This window comes from Bombyx mori, chromosome 19 (genome assembly GCF_030269925.1).
Source record: "Bombyx mori chromosome 19, ASM3026992v2".
Lineage (NCBI taxonomy): Eukaryota > Metazoa > Arthropoda > Insecta > Lepidoptera > Bombycidae > Bombyx > Bombyx mori.
This window is the reverse complement of record NC_085125.1, coordinates 7,842,754-7,863,732: the sequence shown is the minus strand read 5'-3', so window position 1 is coordinate 7,863,732 and position 20,979 is coordinate 7,842,754. Positions and strand designations below refer to the sequence as shown.

General features: G+C 38.2%; 2 protein-coding genes across 4 annotated transcripts in view; one reads left to right on the top strand and one right to left on the bottom strand.

The window, feature by feature from the left end:
• The first annotated feature begins 125 nt into the window (after positions 1–125).
• LOC101743622 (putative uncharacterized protein DDB_G0282499) lies at positions 126–4,123 on the top strand. 3 transcript variants are annotated; one of them, XM_062674017.1, is made up of 5 exons: positions 126–291; positions 651–732; positions 1,075–1,222; positions 1,478–1,570; positions 2,334–4,123. In XM_062674017.1, the coding sequence occupies exons 4-5, from the start codon at positions 1,532–1,534 to the stop codon at positions 3,996–3,998; spliced, it is 1,704 nt and encodes a 567-aa protein (XP_062530001.1). In that variant the 5' UTR covers positions 126–291; positions 651–732; positions 1,075–1,222; positions 1,478–1,531; the 3' UTR covers positions 3,999–4,123. The 3 variants fall into 3 exon arrangements, with proteins under 3 accessions (XP_062530001.1, XP_004922373.2, XP_021206154.1); XM_004922316.5 differs by lacking the exon at positions 1,075–1,222; XM_021350479.3 differs by lacking the exon at positions 1,075–1,222 and having other exon boundaries at positions 150–205.
• A 694-nt stretch (positions 4,124–4,817) lies between these two features.
• The window catches only part of LOC101745941 (titin), a 39,646-nt gene continuing 23,484 nt past the window's right edge, over positions 4,818–20,979 (bottom strand). Inside the window, exons 3-4 of the mRNA XM_038017671.2 lie at positions 13,211–14,778; positions 4,818–13,014 (exon numbers count right to left, since the gene is read on the bottom strand). Coding sequence (XP_037873599.1) covers positions 5,138–13,014; positions 13,211–14,778 — 9,445 coding nt within the window. The 3' untranslated portion in view covers positions 4,818–5,137. The remainder of the gene's footprint in view (positions 13,015–13,210; positions 14,779–20,979) is intronic.

Here is a 20,979-nt window from a genome sequence, read left to right as displayed (position 1 = left end):
AAGTTCGAGCGTGTAGTTCCCGGTAGCTTATTAAATCGAATGTATGAATATTTGAACTCTTTCAGTTTTATGTCAAAATGAAAAAAAGTTTTAATTTCAATTTTAAAAACAAATACTTGTCATGTCATAAATGTCAAAATTTTGTCAATGCACAGATCCAATAGAAATTAATTTTTTCAAAGGCACGTATTTTCAGAAAATGCAAGTAATGAATTATTTAATATTGCTCATTTTTATTTGTAGTCTGTTTAAAGGTTTCCAATGTAAACCTATGACAATTGACGAAAACAGGTTTGTAAATTTAAAATATATGGTTTTACGGGGAACTGAAAATCTATTTACGAGTCTGGCCCCCCCTTTTAATTTAAAATAATATTTGCATAAGCCTATTTGTCTAAACAAGGCTCGAGAAGAGTTCTAAAAACTCAGTAGTGACTCAAGTGTGTTTCTTGCATTGCGCCCTTGAGCATCGGTGACCACTCACCTACTGGATCGTATGCTTTTCTGCTTTAACAGATAAAAAAACATACTTATGTTTTATCATTAAAGGTTTATCATAATACACCAGTTAATAATTAGGCAGTGAGGATTATAGAATAAAAACCTATATGTATCGTATTTTATATATGTAACTACTAATTATATTCTAGTGATCTTGAAGAATCCGAGTACAGCAACGACGCTGTTGACGAGGCAAATTCTGACGATGACGATACATCCTTAGAAGACCAGGTTTTATATTTTTGTGTGATATGACATTTGTGCATTATTTGCTGCATCAGATGAGGAAAGGACGGTCTATCCGATATTAAATAGTTACTGGAGCCTATGGATATCACGACGCGAATGTCGTCACTCATCATAAGACATGAGACATTTTAATTACTATCACGGTTATCCCAGCTTTAGCATCGGCTGTGTCCCTTGCATTGCCAATGTCCGCGAGCCACTATGACCATTCAACATAAGGTGACATTCGAAGGCAAAAATAGCTAAAAAAAAACACTAGATCAAGACTTCGCAAAACATCCATTTTGTTATTACTTTCATACTAAAAAATAAGCTTTTTTGAAGCTTATTTCATCATCATCATCATCATCTCAGCCTGTCTACTGTCCACTGCTGAACAAAGGCCTCTCCAACTGATGTCCAGTGCGGCCGGTCCGTTGCCACCTGCATCCAACGTGACCCAGCAATTTTCACCAGGTCGTCGGTCCATCTGGTAGGTGGCCGTCCCACACTGCGTTTGCCAGTACGTGGTCTCCACTCGTGGATCTTTCTGCCCCATCGGCCGTCCGATCTTCGCGCTATGTGGCCTGCCCACTGCCACTTCAGCTTGCTAATCCTTATTTAGATCTACCTATTATTAAAGCTTATTTAGATCTACTTAATAGAAGTTAATGTTTATTATTAGGCACTTTAAGCTGTATTAATTAAGCTATTGGCCTGCAACGTAGCTTATATGTTTATCTTTCAGGAACAAAGTGATCAAGATAAACTGCATCAACCAATTCGGTCCGAAGAGCGCTATATGGAAAACCGTCGTCCAGCACACACTGAATCTGATAACGTACAATGCTGATATTATCGCTTACTATTTTGTCAATGATTTTATCATAAAATCTTTACATAATAGTCCCGGTAAAATGTGTCGTAGCACGAATTTCAGTAGTAAAATTTTGTCGTATCGTAGACCATTCTCCCTATTTATATACCGCGAAGCAAACTTTAGTTTACAGCTTAGAGAAGGAGAGATTTAGAGTTAGGTAGGCCGTGGTTTTATTGACATATTTAGAATAATAACCAGATAGAAAAAAACAGATTCAATCTTGCATCTCATATCTCCCGGCTCTTACCATCAAGTGGATCGCGATGTTTGTCTTGCCTTCATCGGTAATAATAATAAAAATTAAATTTACTTAAGCTTGTAAAATCTCTGGAGAGTGTGGCTGATTCGTTCGGCTTATTTATTGTAGATTGTAATTCAAGGTAAATTTCATCTTAATCAAAACAGTAGAGTCTGGTGTGTCTGTTCATTGATGAAAGTCAATAACAATACATGATAATAGTAATCAATAAATAAACTGGCGATATTTAGAATTTTTTCCTTTCTGTCGGTGTGTTTATTTGTTCGCGCATATATCGGGAAACAGATTTTCATGTAATATTCACAGAATCGTAGATTAAATTGGAGCAGAATCTAGGCGGAAATCTATCTTAAAAAATAAAAATATATAAATATACTTGTAGATTTTTTACAGTTATGATCAAATTACTATTATTCACAAAAGGGTAATATTTGTTTAACTACTATTATTTCTTTTAAATTCTAGGATGTGTTCAACAAAATGGAGTCCGATGAAAGTCGTGAACACATATCGAATGGCCGTCAACCTTTTACTGTTAATAATCAAAATGTTGAATATCGTGGTAACGAACACTATGACTCAAACAATGATAAGTTCCTTTTATCTTCAAATGAAAAAAGTAATGCACGAAAAACCTACGTCAAACAACAAGACGACTCAGATAATTACTTTTCTAAAAAATCAAACGACGCTTTTAGTCAAGATCGTTACTTAAATCGCTATTATGAAGATAATCGTCTAAACAAGGACAAAATTACCAACGAAAACCGTGGTTTTGAAATATTAGAATATAATAGAGATACACGAAGCTTAAAGGAAGAAAATATTTCAGACGCAACCAAAGGAAGTGCCAATTCCAATGACAATTGTAAAGGAAACGAACAAACAGTCATAAAAGAACACGTCAAGAAATTATCCGAAAGAGACCTCAAAGAACTTCTAAGCTCCTTGACAGAAGACAAGAAAGAACTGCTACAAAGACTCATCGATGATAATAGCACGTCTGATGGTGTTATTAAAAGGGAAATAACTAAAATAACCGCTGAAGACGATAGCAATGTATCCAGTGGAGAAACTGAATCCAATAAAGGTCTGGGTGTGAGCAATAATCTGGGTGACAATGCTGAATATCCAAGTGCACAAGATGTCGCGACTGCAAAAAATACTGTCGACTTAAAATATTTCGAATCAAACGCTGGATCTGAAATCAATGATCAACAACCATTAGCAGATTCTACAAAGCCTAATAGTGAAAATAATTTGCACAGTGCTACGGAAATAAGTTTAAAAACTGAAATTCATCCGATTCTAGATGACAGCGATACTAACGGAAATAAGCTAGTGAAGAACTCTGAAATTAGTGAACATTCGGAGCCATTGGGTGAATTTGAAAACGATTCTCAAAACATGAAACCTTTTAAACGAGAAATCGAAGCTGATGATGAAATTTCACAATCTTTACAATCTCTAGAAGACTCTTTTCCGAATACAAATATTGACGAAAACCCACTACTATATTCTGAACCACGTATTCGAGTCAAAAGAACAGATTCTAATCAAATTGTTAAGAAAAGAGGAGCCGGAATCTTACCTGAAGGCAAGATGGGATATTTTTCATATAAAGCTGAAAACCAGGACGAAGATAACGACGAAGGAAACGAATTTGATGACGAGAGCTTCTTCGATAACTTATCTGAATCGTCAAGAAACAATGTAGGTCTAGAATACTCAGATTTAAAGAACACAAAAAATTGTAATGAAAAAGCCAAATCTTACGATCCAAGTAACATCAGTATTTACAATGCGCAAAAGGAGACCGAGAACGTTGGTTCAGACACAGATACAATTTTATCAGGCATGGAAAATATTGATGATAAGCTCATGCTTAGTGGCGACTCTCGCAATAAGCGTCAGCTTTTGAATCAAAGCAATAAATACTTGGATAAATCATCAATCAGTGACGATAGAGTTGAACCTTCTTCAGAAAAATACATAAATTCACCTGGTTATCACGAAGACGATGCATTTGGTCCTCTGCCTCATAACTCAGTAGGCGACTTAGGGAGATATAAAAGGATTCGGCGTGTTAAAGAATCTCATAAAAATGAAGATACGATTTGCAATATTTAATTTAACGTTGATTTTCGATAATAGAAATATTTTTACATTAGGTATTTTAAACATTATATTTCGAGGTACAATTTAGATTTTTATATAAGATGATACAAATAAAGCTATGTAATTTCTGAAAAAAATTTGATTGCGTACCTAAACTGTGTGGATCCCCCATTTAGGCAGATGCCATGGTTCGATTAGAGATGCTTTAGGCGGTTGGATCAATATTTTTAATTACGTATTAATTTTGAACAACACTACGATGATTAATTCTTTAATATTAAAATCCTTTAATTATTTTCGATGATTTACTAACGGCCCACGTGAACTGAATTCATCGTGGCTCATGAACTACAATGTCGGGAATTTCAAACTACAGGTTTTTTTATGATTGATTGGCGAATGATCTTAGGGCCTGGAGTTGAGTGGTTATCGGCGTCCATAGTCATGACAATGCAAATGCCGATATGCACCCTGGACGTCAGTGTTTTGAATAACGGTTGAAGTACCGTTTCAACTAGAAAGGTTTGATAAGAGTACAGCGGATGTCTCCTTTAAGCTTTAAGCCACCACGACATCGAAAAGAATAGGTAGATCTTCCAATATAATTGGATACTGACACGTCTCTGGTGGACATTAATATCAAAATGTCTGGGCTTTGTCTTGGAATTAGACTTATTTTTGTTAAAATGAAATAATTGTACCAGGTAAAGAAATGTATTATATCAAATAAAAACAAGAGTAGGTTCTTTATTAGGATAGTATGTTTTTTTTTGTTTAATTATAGGAGTAATGCAACTGATTTTACATTTTGTATATAAATAAAACACTATATTTATTATAAATATTTATTACATGGCAATGTTTGACAAAATAAAAATACATAGGTAGGTAATAATTATAGTACCTATATAAAAATGTTAATCATAATATTATTCTCGTACACCGTGCGCGTAACATTAATATGGTAGGCAAGTAATTGATCATAAGGCACGTTAAACATATTAGCGACTAACGAAATAAAAAAAGTGTGGATAGCTTATTTTGAATTATAAAATGTATGACAAATACATTGCTTGAAACTTAGATTAGATATCTTAAAACAAAAAAGGAATGGGGATAATAATATGCTCTTTCTGTTAGTTTTCGTTACTTCACTGTGGAGTCTTAGTCGTTCTTTGTGCGTAGAACTTATGTTCTCGAGAGTCTCGTGTATGCTTGTATGGCGTGCGTGGAGACTCGATCAGGGTAGCTGGACACACACCGTGCACATGTGCTGTGTATTCTCTCTTATAACTTGTGTTACCGTCACCCAGTACAAAATGCGATGTGTTATGGCCATGACGAGCGACTCTTTCTACTCGCTCGACGCGTTCTGACCTATCGGTTCTTTGTGTTTGTTCAGATCGAGAGAAGCTACCGTAACGCGCTTCTGACTGACCATAAAACTCTCCGCCGATGCGAAGATTGTCTCGAACAACCGCCTTAGGTTGACGATCAACTGTCATAGTTGACTGGCCGTCTCTTTTAATCTGATGGCGATGGGAGTCACTTTCCGAGTGTTGCGAAATCACGCCTATGTTGTCTCGTGTGGAACGATGCATGGAACTGATGCTTTTTCTGTCAGTGCTCTGAGTTGAATTGCTTATATATTCTCCACGTTCGGATAGATTGCCGATACTCTTTCTTTGAGCAGCTGCCGCTGTACTGGTGGTATGATGAGCTTCAGTGGCTGAAGAAACACCTTTGCGATGCAGAATTGAATTCGTCGAAGTAGAGTCCGTGATTAAATCGGAGGTGCGCTTATGGTGACCACTACGAGTAGAATTGTCAGTTGTTGAATAGCTCGCATCATTACCACCGTGCATCGCTCTTTGAAATTCAATGCTTGTCTTAGTAACATTATCACTAAGATTTCTACTGTTTAAATGTTGCGCAGATGTGACGTTCTGCTCTACGCGGCTTCCTGATGTAATATATGTTGTCGAATTTATGTTCCGCTGTGCTTTGTTTTCAGAAGTATGATGTTGGTTTGTGGAAGCGACTTGATCTGAAGATACAATTCTCTGTGAAGATCCTCCTCTCACTTGCCTATTGACATTGCTATCGATAGTCGAATGTTGAGTATGTTTTTCTGAAACGTGACGCTGATTTGTCGTCGATGATTGGTCAGAACTTAGTACTCTCTGTGTAGACTCTCCTCGCAATTGTCTATTCACATGGCTGTCCGAAGAAGAATGTTGAGTGTAATGAGAGGTATTTTGATCAGTTTTACTTGTTAAAGTAGTGGAGCCTATAGTTTGATGGGTGTGACTTTCTGAAATATTTTTATGTTGCTGCGTATGCTGGTGTGATGTAATTCCGTGGTCACTAGAAGTCACGGTGCGTTCTGATGCTAGATGACGAATATTGCTATCCGTATCTTGGTTAATTTTCTGACCGCTGGAGACATGTCGAATGCTAGTGACATCTTGTCTATTAGTGTCTAAGTCGTAACGCTGTGATTTATCTTGACTTGTTGATGTAGTTTTCTGGTCACTCGTGACCATTTTTGAAATCGTCTGTCCATCGTTCTGTTTAAAATTAGAAGGTTGATCATGCGGCTGATCTTTGGGTGATTGAATTGGATGTACGTTCCTTGGTCCTCCTTTTTCGCCATCAGTTACAAGATCTACTTCTACATTCCTTGTAACAGTAACCCACTTACCGCCTCTAAGTTTCTTTTCCGTTATTTGTTTGATTGTTTTCTTGACAGACGTACTAACATTTTTGATGTCTGTTTTGTTTATAATTTTTCTATCCGTTGATGATCGAACTACGTTGCGATCATTTACGCTTGGTGATCGAGTTCTCTCAATGATATCCGAAGATGATGTTGATTCGGGTCGTTTTTGTGAAATTGTGCGATCGTTTATATCTTCTGACGTGGTGCGATTGTTTATATCCTCTGACGTACTGATATATTTATGGGTCCCAGAGTGAACATGTTTGATAGAAGAATGTTCAGTATGAGATTGTTTTGTGTGAGTTTCTGATTGCGTGCTAAACGTTTTATTATCTTGATGGATAGCAGTGGTTTTACGATTATTGAACTGTGATTTCACATTGTCATCCCGAGTTGTTATTATTTTTGAACCTACAATTTTTTTAACCCCTTCACTCGATTTGTAACTGTCTTCTCTAATGATTTCTCCATTCCTGGTTATATTGTCTTTGGGCCTGAAGGGACCAGACTTTTCAGATGGCACCCATTTCTGAGTATCCGGACGATCAAAATCGCCTTCAGGTCTCAAGTTATCTTTAGGTCTAATCTGAGACGGTGTTTCACCTGGAGTGTATCGTGTCGGAGAACGAGATCTTATATCTCCTTCTGGATACAAATTATCTTTAGGCTTAACTGGGCTTGGTCTATCGCCCGGTTGCCACTTTGGCTTAGATGAATTGTCAAAGTCGCCATCTGTCTTCAAATTGTGTTTCGTTTTTATCTGTGTCGACGTTTCACTCGAAATATATTGTGATGGTGATCGCGACCTCATTTCACCTTCTGGGTAAAGATTATCTTTTGGTTTAACGGGACTCGGTCGGTCTCCTGGTTGCCATTTTGGCCGAGATGAATGTTCAAAATCTCCTTCGGGTTTCAAATTGTCCTTTGGCCTAACCGGAGTAGCAGTTTCACCAGGAGTATATCTTGGCGGAGAGCGTGATCTCATGTCTCCTTCTGGGTAAAGGCTATCTCTAGGTTTCACAGGACTGGGTCGATTTCCAGGCTGCCATTGGGGTTTCGACGGACGGTCAAAATCACCTTCAGGTTTCAAATTATCTTTGTGTCTTACTTGCTCTGGAATCTCACCAGGCTGCCATTGTGTTTTAGGTCTATCTTGAAAATCACCCTCAGGGTGCAGATTATCTTTTGGTCTAATCTGATCGGGACGTTCAGGTGTACTCCATTTAGGTCTCTGTGATTTTTCTGTTTCACCCGGTTTTCTATTATCTCTGGGAAGTGATTCTGAAAATTGTTCTTCGGGTTTTTGTACAGTCGTGGGTTTACGCTTATCATCAATACGTTTATGAGGACTATCATATATTTTTGTACCATCTGTCTCATCTGGTTTGCGTCGAGAATCACTAATTTTATCAGTCGGTTTTGTTTTATCTGATGGCTTAGTGGTTTTGGGTTCTTGATCTACTCTTGGACCATCTTTAGGTTTCTGTTCATCTTCAGGCCTTAAATTGTCAGTAGGGTACACAATAGCTGACCGTTCGCCTTTAATGATTTTATAATCATCTCTTCTAGTGTGATCTTCAAATATTCCTTCAATTTTAAGGTTGTCTTCTCTGCGAGTTAATTTCACTCTTTGTCCTTTTACAACACGATATGTATCAGAGGTACGAACATGTTCCGTTTTTCCTTCCATTTTTAAATTATCTTCGTGACGAACAACAGCTGTTCTTTCACCAGTTGTAACATTGTAGTCATTTCTTTGCTTCATGTCTACAAATTCTCCTTCTATTTTCAAATTATCTTCTCTTCTAATAATATCGAGTCGCTCGATTTTTTGTTTATGAAGTAAGTCAACATCTCGTTCAATTGTAATGTTATCGACTTGTTTGAAAGGCTTACGTTTTTCAGCCGGTTGTGATGGAACCACCTCCGGCTTATAAAATTTACCATCAGGTTTCAGGTTATCTTGAGGTTTTACAACAGGCGCTCTCTCGCCTTTAGTTGCACTATAATCATTGCGAGTTTGAAGATCAATAAACTCACCTTCAGTGCGCAAATTATCTTCATGTCTTTGTATTACCACCTTTTCGGTTTTTTCTATGCGTTTGTAGTCATCTCTAGAGCGATGAATATCAAAGGTTCCTTCCATTTTCAAATGATCTTCGTGTCTCACTATATCGACACGATCACCTCGAGTTGCCGTGTAATCGGTTCGTCTAACAACCTCCATATCACCTTCTGGTTTTAGATTATCCTGGGGTTTCTTAGGTGTTTGCCTCTCTGCTGGTGTCCATTTATCGTGTTTAGGAGTCTCGAATTTTCCCTCAGGCCTGAGATTATCTTCAGGTTTTTTAGGGGTTTGACGCTCAGCAGGGCGCCATTCGTCTTGCTTTGGTTTCTCAAATTCCCCTTCTGGTTTCAAGTTATCTTTAGGCTTCTTTACAACAGGTTTTTCAGCAGGCCGCCATTCTTCGTGTTTCGGTTTTTCGAAGTCACCTTCTGGACGAAGATTGTCTTGTGGCTTTTTAGGCTTAGGACGGTCAGCAGGTCTCCATTCCTCTTGTTCAGGTTGTTCGAATTCACCTTCAGGTCGAAGATTATCCTGTGGCCTCTTTTGGGTAGGTCGTTCAGCTGGACGCCACTTTTCTGGTTTGGGTGACTCAAACTCGCCCTCCGGTTTCAGATTATCTTGTGGCTTTTTAGGTGTTTGTCTTTCAGCAGGCCTCCATTCTTCAGGTTTCGGCTGCTCAAATTCACCTTCCGGCTTAAGGTTGTCTTTCGGTTTCTTTTGAGTTGGTCTTTCAGCAGGCCGCCATTCTTCATGTTTCGGTTTTTCGAAGTCACCTTCTGGACGAAGGTTGTCTTGCGGCCTTTTAGGCTTAGGACGGTCAGCAGGTCTCCATTCCTCTTGTTCAGGTTGTTCGAATTCACCTTCGGGTCGAAGATTATCTTGTGGCCTCTTTTGGGTAGGTCGTTCAGCTGGACGCCACTTTTCTGGTTTAGGTGACTCAAACTCGCCCTCCGGTTTTAGGTTGTCTTTCGGTTTCTTTTGAGTTGGTCTTTCAGCAGGCCGCCATTCTTCATGTTTCGGTTTTTCGAAGTCACCTTCTGGACGAAGATTGTCTTGCGGCCTTTTAGGCTTAGGACGGTCAGCAGGTCTCCATTCCTCTTGTTCAGGTTGTTCGAATTCACCTTCGGGTCGAAGATTATCTTGTGGCCTCTTTTGGGTAGGTCGTTCAGCTGGACGCCACTTTTCTGGTTTAGGTGACTCAAACTCTCCCTCGGGTTTCAGATTATCTTGTGGCTTTTTAGGTGTTTGTCTTTCAGCAGGCCTCCATTCTTCAGGTTTCGGTTGTTCAAATTCACCTTCTGGCTTAAGATTGTCTTTCGGTTTCTTTTGGGTAGGTCGTTCAGCTGGACGCCATTTTTCTGGTTTAGGTGTCTCAAACTCTCCCTCGGGTTTCAGATTATCTTGTGGCTTTTTAGGTGTTTGTCTTTCAGCAGGCCTCCATTCTTCAGGTTTCGGTTGTTCAAATTCACCTTCTGGCTTAAGATTGTCTTTCGGTTTCTTTTGAGTTGGTCTTTCAGCTGGACGCCACTCATCTGGGTGGCGTTTTTCAAAGTCACCTTCTGGACGAAGATTGTCTTGTGGCTTTTTAGGCTTAGGACGGTCAGCAGGTCTCCATTCCTCTTGTTCAGGTTGTTCGAATTCGCCTTCGGGTCGAAGATTATCCTGTGGCCTCTTTTGGGTAGGTCGTTCAGCTGGACGCCATTTCTCTGGTTTAGGTGACTCAAACTCACCCTCCGGTTTCAGATTATCTTGTGGCTTTTTAGGTGTTTGTCTTTCAGCAGGCCTCCATTCTTCAGGTTTCTGTTGCTCAAATTCACCTTCCGGCTTAAGGTTGTCTTTCGGTTTCTTTTGAATTGGTCTTTCAGCTGGACGCCACTCATCTGGACGGCGTCTTTCGAAGTCACCTTCTGGATGAAGATTATCTTGGGGTTTTTTGGGTTTAGGACGATCGGCTGGCCTCCATTCCTCTTGTTCGGGTTGTTGAAATTCTCCTTCAGGTCGAAGATTATCTTGGGGCCTCTTTTGTGTAGGCCTTTCAGCCGGACGCCATTTTTCTGGTTTGGGCGTTTCAAATTCCCCTTCAGGCTTGAGATTATCTTGTGGCTTTTTAGGTGTTTGTCTTTCAGCAGGCCTCCATTCTTCAGGTTTCTGTTGCTCAAATTCTCCTTCGGGCTTCAAGTTATCTTTGGGCTTTTTAGGTGTTTGTCGTTCGGCTGGGCGCCATTCTTCTGGTTCAGGGTGTTCAAAATCACCTTCTGGTTTTAGGTTATCTTTTGGCTTTCTTGCAATAGGTCTCTCAGCCGGTCTCCACAGCTCTTGTTCAGGCTGTTGGAATTCACCTTCTGGTCGGAGGTTATCTTGGGGCCTCTTTTGTGTTGGTCGTTCAGCTGGTCGCCATTTTTCTGGCTTGGGCGTTTCGAACTCACCTTCTGGTTTTAGATTATCTTGTGGCTTTTTAGGCGTTTGTCTTTCTGCAGGCCTCCATTCTTCATGTTTTGGTTGCTCAAATTCTCCCTCAGGCTTTAAGTTATCCTGCGGTTTCTTTTGAATTGGTCTTTCAGCTGGACGCCAATCTTCAGGTTCGCGTTTTTCGAAGTCACCCTCTGGATGAAGGTTATCTTGTGGCTTTTTAGGTTTAGGGCGATCAGCTGGTCTCCATTCTTCTTGTTCAGGCTGTTGGAATTCGCCCTCAGGTTTAAGATTATCTTTTGGTCTTTTTTGTTGCGGTCTTTCTGCTGGCCGCCATTCATCAGGTCGTCTAATTTCAAAATCTCCTTCAGGACGTAAATTATCTTCTGGTTTTTTCGGCAATGAACGTTCGGCTGGTCGCCATTTTTCATGTGTAGGTGTTTCAAATTCTCCTTCGGGCTTCAAGTTATCTTTGGGCTTTTTAGGTGTTTGTCGTTCGGCTGGGCGCCATTCTTCTGGTTCTGGGTGTTCAAAGTCACCTTCTGGTTTTAGGTTATCTTTTGGCTTTCTTGCAATAGGTCTCTCAGCTGGTCTCCATTCCTCTTGTTCAGGTTGTTGGAAATCTCCCTCGGGTCGAAGGTTATCTTGGGGCCTCTTTTGGGTTGGTCGTTCAGCTGGTCGCCATTTTTCAGGTTTGGGTGTTTCAAACTCACCTTCTGGTTTTAGATTATCTTGTGGCTTTTTAGGAGTTTGCCTTTCTGCGGGCCTCCATTCTTCATGTTTTGGTTGTTCGAATTCTCCCTCAGGCTTTAGGTTGTCCTTCGGTTTCTTTTGAATTGGTCTTTCAGCTGGACGCCAATCTTCAGGTTCGCGTTTTTCGAAGTCACCTTCTGGATGAAGGTTATCTTGAGGTTTTTTAGCCTTAGGACGATCAGCAGGCCTCCACTCTTCTTGTTCAGGTTGTTCAAACTCTCCCTCTGGTCTAAGATTATCCTGTGGTCTTTTTTGAGTTGGACGTTCAGCAGGACGCCATTTTTCTGGTTTGGGTGTTTCAAATTCACCTTCAGGCTTGAGATTATCTTGAGGCTTTTTAGGGGTTTGTCTTTCTGCAGGCCTCCACTCTTCAGGTTTCGGCTGTTCGAACTCACCTTCAGGTTTCAGATTATCTTTGGGCTTTTTCTGAGTTGGCCTTTCAGCTGGGTGCCACTCCTCTGGTTGTCTTCTCTCAAATTCACCTTCTGGCTTGAGATTATCTTGTGGTCTTTTCTGTTTAGGTCTCTCAGCTGGTCGCCACTCTTCATGTTTTGGAGTTTCAAACTCACCTTCCGGTTTTAAGTTATCTTCAGGTTTTTTAGCGGTTTGTCGCTCTGCTGGGCGCCATTTGTCTTGTTTGGGAGTTTCAAACTCACCTTCCGGTTTCAAATTATCTATTGGCTTCTTATAAGTTTGCCGCACATCGGTTTCTTCGTAGATCCTATATTCTTCTTGTGTAGTTGAAACTGTCTGCACATCTTCTGTTGAGTAGAATTTTTCGAAATCCTCTTTCGTCCAGGTACGACGCCTGTGTGGTCGTTCAATAGGAGTGCTTTTTTCAGTGAAATCTGTCTGATTTGATGTTACAAATTCTATCTCACCTTCTCGGATCAAATTATCAGTTTTCTTAGAAACAATCGTTGTTCTTTCGACAACATCAGTATGATCGACATATTCCGATTTCGATGTGGTTTCTGTCGTAAAATCACCCTCAATTTTCGTGAACGTATTACGACGGACTGGTTTCGGCCTCTCTACTGGTTTTGCAGTGTATTCGGTACGGCTAGTTGTGGTATCTGAAATACACGAAGTAAAGTAAGTAATGTTTAAATCAAAACAGTTGAAAAATATGTCCAGATTATTACAATAAGTTGAATTATGTGAAATTTCATCTTTTGTTTAAAATCAATGGATATTTAACACAATATAATTCTGATGTTACAATAATACAGCGCTCAACCTAAACCATACAAATGAGTAATATTTCCTTACCAGTGAATTCTCCCTCGGTTATGATGTTGTCTACGCGGCGAACAATTTCTGCTCTTTCACCAATGACTACCTTGTAATCTTCAGTGATAGCTCTAGTGGTTGTAAATTCACCTTCCGGGTGTAAATTGTCTTCAGGTCTTTTTTGCTTCGGTCGTTCAGCAGGTCGCCATGTTTCTTTTTCAGGTGTCGTAAAATCACCTTCTGGTTTGAGATTGTCTTCAGGTTTACGAACGGGGGCTCTGTCACCAGGCTGCCATTCTTCTGGCTCTCGTTTCTCAAAATCGCCTTCTGGTTTCAAATTATCTTTTGGTTTCTTTTGAACTGATCTTTCAGCTGGGCGCCACTCATCTGGTTGGCGTTTTTCAAAGTCACCTTCTGGACGTAAGTTGTCTTGAGGCCTTTTAGGCTTAGGACGCTCAGCAGGCTTCCATTCCTCTTGTTCGGGTTGTTCGAATTCTCCCTCTGGTCTAAGATTATCCTGTGGTCTTTTTTGAGTTGGACGCTCTGCTGGACGCCACTTTTCTGGTTTAGGCGTTTCGAATTCTCCTTCAGGCTTGAGATTATCCTGAGGCTTTTTAGGAGTTTGTCTCTCGGCGGGTCTCCATTCTTCAGATTCTGGTTGTTGGAAGTCACCTTCAGGCTTAAGATTATCTTTAGGTTTTTTTTGCGTAGGTCTTTCAGCTGGACGCCATTCATCAGGGGTTCTTTTTTCAAAGTCTCCTTCAGGCTTAAGATTGTCTTCTGGTCTGCGTACTGGAGCTCTGTCGCCTGGGCGCCATTCATCTGTTTGTCGTTTTTCAAATTCACCTTCTGGCCTCAAATTATCCTCTGGCTTTTTAGGCTTTTGTCTTTCCGCCGGTTTCCACTTTTCTTTATCTGGTGTAGTAAAATCACCTTCAGGTTTTAGATTATCTTCTGGTTTCTTAGGTTTTTGTCTTTCGGCTGGTCTCCATGGTTCCTTTTCTGGTTCCCAAAATTCTCCTTCGGTTTTCAAATTATCATCAGGGCGGCGTACAGGAGCTCTATCCCCAGGGCGCCATTCGTCAGGTCTTCTTTTTTCAAAATCTCCTTCAGGCTTAAGATTATCTTCAGGACGGCGGACTGGCGCTCTGTCTCCTGGCCTCCATTGCTCCGGTTCACGTTTTTCAAAATCTCCTTCAGGTTTTAGATTATCTTCAGGTTTCTTCGGCTTCTGTCTTTCTGCTGGTCGCCATGATTCTTTTTCTGGTGTATTGAATTCACCTTCCGGTTTCAGATTATCTTCCGGACGTCGTACGGGAGCTCTATCGCCTGGACGCCACTCCTCGGGCTTTCTTCTTTCGAATTCGCCTTCTGGTTTGAGATTGTCTTCGGGCCTTTTTGGTTTTTGCCTCTCAGCCGGTTGCCACTTTGGGCGCTCCGGTTCTTGGAAATCACCTTCAAGACGCAAGTGATCTTCATGATGAACAGCAGTGGTGCGACTAACGTGCTTTTCGTCATAGTCAGTTTTGTACGCGGAGACCACGCTCGTCGTGTGCTCCACATCGAACAATGGCTCCGGGACATCGTTGTGTGGGCAACGGTGACGCCTGATAAAGAATTACTTCGGTTAATAAATTTTATTTTTTTGTTTGCTTATTTGACAATAGCTTAATCTAAGCGCATAAAACCTAATGCAGAAATCACACCTTTTAAACCAATAAGGATGAAGGTACAGCGGAAATCTTCGTGGCAATGGCAGAGGCGGCAACGTTAAAGAATCGGCCATCGCACGCGTCCATCGCGCTCATTTCATATACCTTGTACCCAAATCTGTTTCAAAACTCATCACAATTCATGATTATGGACATAGAATTTAAATGTTCATTTCACGGCAAATGTAACACCAATTCCAGTTAACTATTTGTGAATACATCAAGGAATCCGTTAAGATTAGGGTTTTTCAGATATATTTTGAACGAACGAAGAATCACAGACGTTTAATACGTTCCAATTCGTGATTTTATTCATGCTGTTTTTTTTATTTTCTCTAATAGAATAGCAGCATAACAATATGTTAAATATAAGCGCGTACTGTTTCAGAATTCAATGGCCTCCGTCGAGCTCACACGGAATACTGCCGCGTTGTAACGTCTCACCGACTCTACCACGGTTGGTACGCCGTCCGTATGTATGTACATATGTAAAGTAATACTTACATCGCAAATCTTTGTTCTTTACATTTTTCTGCCCTACTAACGTAACGTATTATATTCATATTTATTCAATTATGTATATTGGCGAAACATTAAAAAATATTGATAGGTAGGTAGGTAAAAACAAATTGGACACCCATTTCCTAGTACTAAATAAAACATTAAAATGTTAGTTCAAAAACTTATTAAAATATTTAAAAAAATATTAAACTCATTTTGTGGGTTTTTTCATTATTATAATCTTATATACATACACAATACAATATATACGATGACTAACTAAAATGAAAATCATAATAAACAACGAATTTCTACATGAATCCCAATGAATGCTTAAACTGCCATTCGGTAGGTACCTACACTAATTTAAAGGACTAGTGTTAATAAGCAGACGACGAGTATAGATTTTTACCCTGAAATGTAGACTACATGTTAGCGACCCACGCTCGTTGCCTTGGCAACAACCACTGAACATTTATGACACAGCGACAGAGCCTTTAATTTGATCACGCTATAAATCAGAAATTTTCGAATGCGTATCATCAAAAAATCCCTAATAAAAATTTACATAGCTTCGTTGATTTCAATAAACAGTGCTTAATATTTTAATTCAAATATTGTTTTTCATCTCTACTTGGTGGTGATGTCAGCGTTGATTACAGAGCAAAATGTTAACTATGAATTGAATTAGGACGTGGAAAACTAAAAGTCGTGCTATGCGTTTTATTACAATTCATATAACCATCAATTTTTTTTTACTCTTTTAGTGAATTCCTGTGTACCGTTTGAGATTTGGTGCGAATTTACGAAAATATACAAGACTATCGTAGCGGGCGGTTATAATAATGTTCATCGAATTATATCAATTGTTTTGCCAAACATTATGGATCCATCCATCCATTTTTACGGTTTAATTTCTCGTTTTTTATTGTCATTATATTATTCAACAGATATAAAAGTAGTTAGATTTTGTCTACGACCCGCGAAAAGCGGGAAAAAGTTTATTTTCTTATCAGGTAACGTACATTAAAATCGAGCAATCACGACCAATTTCATGTGAAAGTAGATTATTTACGTTTTCGGAAAGTTTTTGCGTACCTGCCAACTTAATTTTTCAAATATCAAACACCTCACACACAACCGATACAATAATATTTTAGAGCTAGGTATTTTTTAGATCTATCTCACGTGCTTGAAGCAAATTAATTATTACCTTTTTTGAAAAATGTTCAATTACATTATTCAAAGGTTTCCAAACCTAAATTTCTCGTTTATGGCCCTTTTTATGAGTGAACACCAATCAATGATTCAAATCACTAAAGTAGCTTAGGTTAGAAGTACGCGGAGAAACAGAAGGGCAGATGGTGACTTTTAAAGATATAAAAAAATCACATGGCGTAGATACATATTATAAATCACAGGTCATTTTATATAATCCGAAAAACCGAACTAAAGTACTCAATTTGTTTCATTGCTTTAGTAGTACAGTTTGATTATTAATTGAACATTAGTCCAAAGTCACGTTAACTTGATCTTAAGTAATTAAATGTAATTAAATAATAGTCAGTATTTTATATTTTAATTACTAAAACTATTTAATTGCCCTATATCTCATTTGTTCTCGGGTCCTAACAAATAAAAGTCTACATGTATTCATAAAACCTAAACATTTCTTCTATCGAACTTATATCGGCTATCTTGAATTTAACATAGAGTATATTATTATAACATATAGGCCAAATAATTTAATTTTTAACAACGCCTAACCGACTTAACCTAAATGGCTTTAATAAAGAATAACAAAAAAATAAAAAAACAATACCTATAGAATGTTATATTTTCTGAAAACTGAATGTGTTTGCACAATGATTATTTTAACAACAAAAACATCAAAATTATTAAGCTGCACTCACTGTATTTGCTTAAATTAAAATTTCGTGAATTGTTTGTCTACCTGTTCATACATATTATTATTTTGTTCATTCGACCATCGTACGAGAATACCTATGATAGATTTTGCTGATTTTTTTATTGTTATTCAAAACTGAGGATTAGGTAATAACAATTTTATAAATTAAATCGATACCACGTTGATAAAGTAGTCTCTTTCCGAATTAAAAAAAAAACAATATTAAGGTGAAGCCGCATTTTGAACGCACACACAATTTCTACTATCACTTTATTTACTAACGCTCATTAACAGATTGCACGTTTTCTTATGCATAAAATGGGAAGTTATATATAACCTTAGGTGCACCATCATCTCATGATCACTGTCTTTATTAACACTACTAGTACTATGTTACGACTGTGTACAGAATAGAGAACTGTTACAATAAACAAACTCCAAGATAACGATACTTTTTGTACGTATTATCTACGAAATTACAAAGCGTACCGGATTGTAAGATAACCGATGTTGTATTGTAATAAACGAAATTATTAGAAAATCGATATTAGCAATCGGTATTTTATAGTTTTGGACTGTACGAAAAAATTACAATTTATCGATTGAAATTTCTCGTGTTTTTGTTTTTATACTTTGTATTTATAGTAGAACTAGCGACCCGCCCTCGCTTCGCTTCGGAAACTGTAATTTATTATTGATTTCTCTACTATTTAATGGATGTTGTTATACATATAAACCTTCCTCTTCAATCACCCTATCTATTAAAAAACACCGCATCAAAATCCGTGGCGTAGTTTTAAGGATTTAAGCATACATAGGGACAGATATAGGGACAGAGAAAGCGACCTTTTTTATACTATGTAGTGAAGACCCTGGTGGAGACGGAAGAGCATCGAGTGGCACATCTGAAATTATCTCCTGTATGTGCTTTTCGGTAAAATTATGAAATATACACATTTGTTGAAACAATTTGAGCCACCTATCTTACACTAAAAGTACGACTATCCGTGAAACATTCCCTGCTAACAATGTTTGGACTAAATCGACTAAAATACGCTCGAACGCAAAGCATGAATAAACAAACAGATAATTCTACAAATATAAAATATTAGTTAAGTTTTTAAAATTGTGTCCGAAACGCGCGTTCTCTTAAATAAAACAATTGCAAATGGCAAACTATAAATTAAGCATACGAAATTTTCCTGTCATTTATTATTTCATGCATTTATTAATTTTTGCACCAACAGTTCCCGACTATGTCATAATCGATTTAAAGGACGACCACATCCAAAGAAAAATATATGACATTGAACACCAATAATGAATCAACCGACGCATATAAAGATTTAACCGCGATCAACGAGATGGTGAATCAGTGGCATTGATGTTGTTTCTGCGAACGAAGCCCTGACACACGTACCTACATACACATGTTTATAAAAGTTAATTTGCTTAAGGGGAAAAATATTTAAAGACGCATGAGCGCATGACCTAGCATGTCACGGTCGGCGGACTGTAAGGGGATCCGTAGACAAGGTACAAGAAATCGCAATATATAAAAATTTACATTTTTGTATGTTCGAGCTACATCTAAACAAAAGTTTCTATTATATTACTATCCAATTTTACTAGAAAACTATTTATCTGTTACCTCAAAACAATACAAATAAGGTTGTTAAGGCGTGTGATTTCGATTCTATTGTAGTATCAACGGAGCATTGCTCTTGCTAGGGCTAGTGTTAGCAAGTTCTCTCAGGCTGAGCCCCCTAAGCTCACGTAGGTATCCGTCCGCGCGTAGTTAGAATAGCCCTTAGGCTATCAACGATTAGTTAGAGCAAAGCAATCTTAAAGCGTATTGTAGACTCACACCGATGGGCACCCACAGTCTTGTCTATGTCTGCCGCGAAGCAGCCATGCTTTCAAAGGTTGGAACGTTATAACGTCTATGGCTTTCGTTAACCTCTTAGTACCAAGTGAGCTGTCGTTTACCCATCTAGAAAAATGATTTGGTAACAATGGAGCCGTTTATTGTCATAAACTTCATGAGTACATAATTATATAGTAGACTAACGACCCGCCCTGGCTTCGCTTCGGAAACTGTAATTTATTATTGATTTCTCCACTATTTAATCGATGTCAATATACATATAAACCTTCCTCTTCAATCACTCTATCTATTAAAAAAAACCGCATCAAAATCCGTTGCGTAGTTTTAAAGATTTAAGCATACATAGGGCTATAAGGACAGAGAAAGCGACTTTGTTTTATACTATGTAGTGATATGCACATAGAGTAGCAATAACAAGAATAAATTATTGAAGAGCGCATTGGGGTCAAGCTGTCGTGCATACGTTTAAAGATAATTATCGCAACCGTCAAATACCACAGGCTGTCTAAATAATAATTTCACTTTAGTAAAAACAATAAATATAGACTTAATTTTATATACAGAAAAATCTCTTTAAAAAAAAAGGAATTGCTGTTCGTTAGTCTGGCTAAAACTCGAGAACGGCTGGACCGATTTGGCTAATTTTGGTCTTGAATTATTTGTGGAAGTCCAGAGAAGGTTTAAAATGTAGATAAATATGAAAATTCTCGGAACTAAATAAAAATAACAATTTCGTTTTTTCTTTGGTGTGACCCCCGTCGGACGGATTCCTTTTGTTTGTTTTAATTTTATTTTATACAAAACTTTAGGTCTTTTATTTATCGATTGAGGCACTACCAAGTCTGCTGGGTCGGCTAGTAAATAATAAATATATAGACTACATTAAATTTTTGTGTTTATCTCGTTCTCGCCGTTCACATATTAAGTGTAAATCATCTCGACCGTTTATAGAAAAAAATCAAACTGGAATGTATTCCGGTTTGGCGCTCTCAACGCAAACGAGAAATACATATATTATTTATTTGCGAAGTTAATAAACACTCATCATTCAAGTTCTTATTTCGTGATGTGATCAATATAATAATATAGTGAACGAAATATTGCATACGAATCAGTATCTATCTATTCTCGAATAATGAATACTCTTCAACAATAATTTTAGCATCTCAATTCAATAGTTAACATAACATAGCTCTGTTATAGCTTCTCCAATTATTAAATTGTAAAATTACATACAATTATAGGATAAAAGAGAAATGCACTATTCAAACACTCATATCTCCGCAGACCGACGCAACAGATCCCGCGCCAAGGCTTGGATTAATAAATCCATTTACGAGTGATAAAGACGTTTCAAAAACAAAGACTTCGGTCATTGCTTCACTGCTAATTTGCTTTCAAACTGCAGTTGCACATGTGTTACTGACTCATTGTGAGAGTGTAAGATGACGGACTTACTCTTGGCTAAATCGGGACCATTACTCAACCATTTCACGAATATCTATCAATGGATTCTGTTAGTCAGAACTCTAGAGTCTGATTTGTAATGATGCTGTTTTCATAATTAAAATTAAGTATTCATCTGCATAGAATACTGAATCAGAATGTATTTTGAGTTAAATTAAAACACATCTAAAGTGGTATTCTTTTTTAGATAAGCAGCACATAATACCACTCACACAAATGCCACCACTCAACTAGAGAGATTAAGTTGAATCTCAATTGTAATGATTAGTGACTGTTACGCCCTTTCTATGCATGAACACTTCGCGGCCGAAACGTTCGGGGATTTTGAATG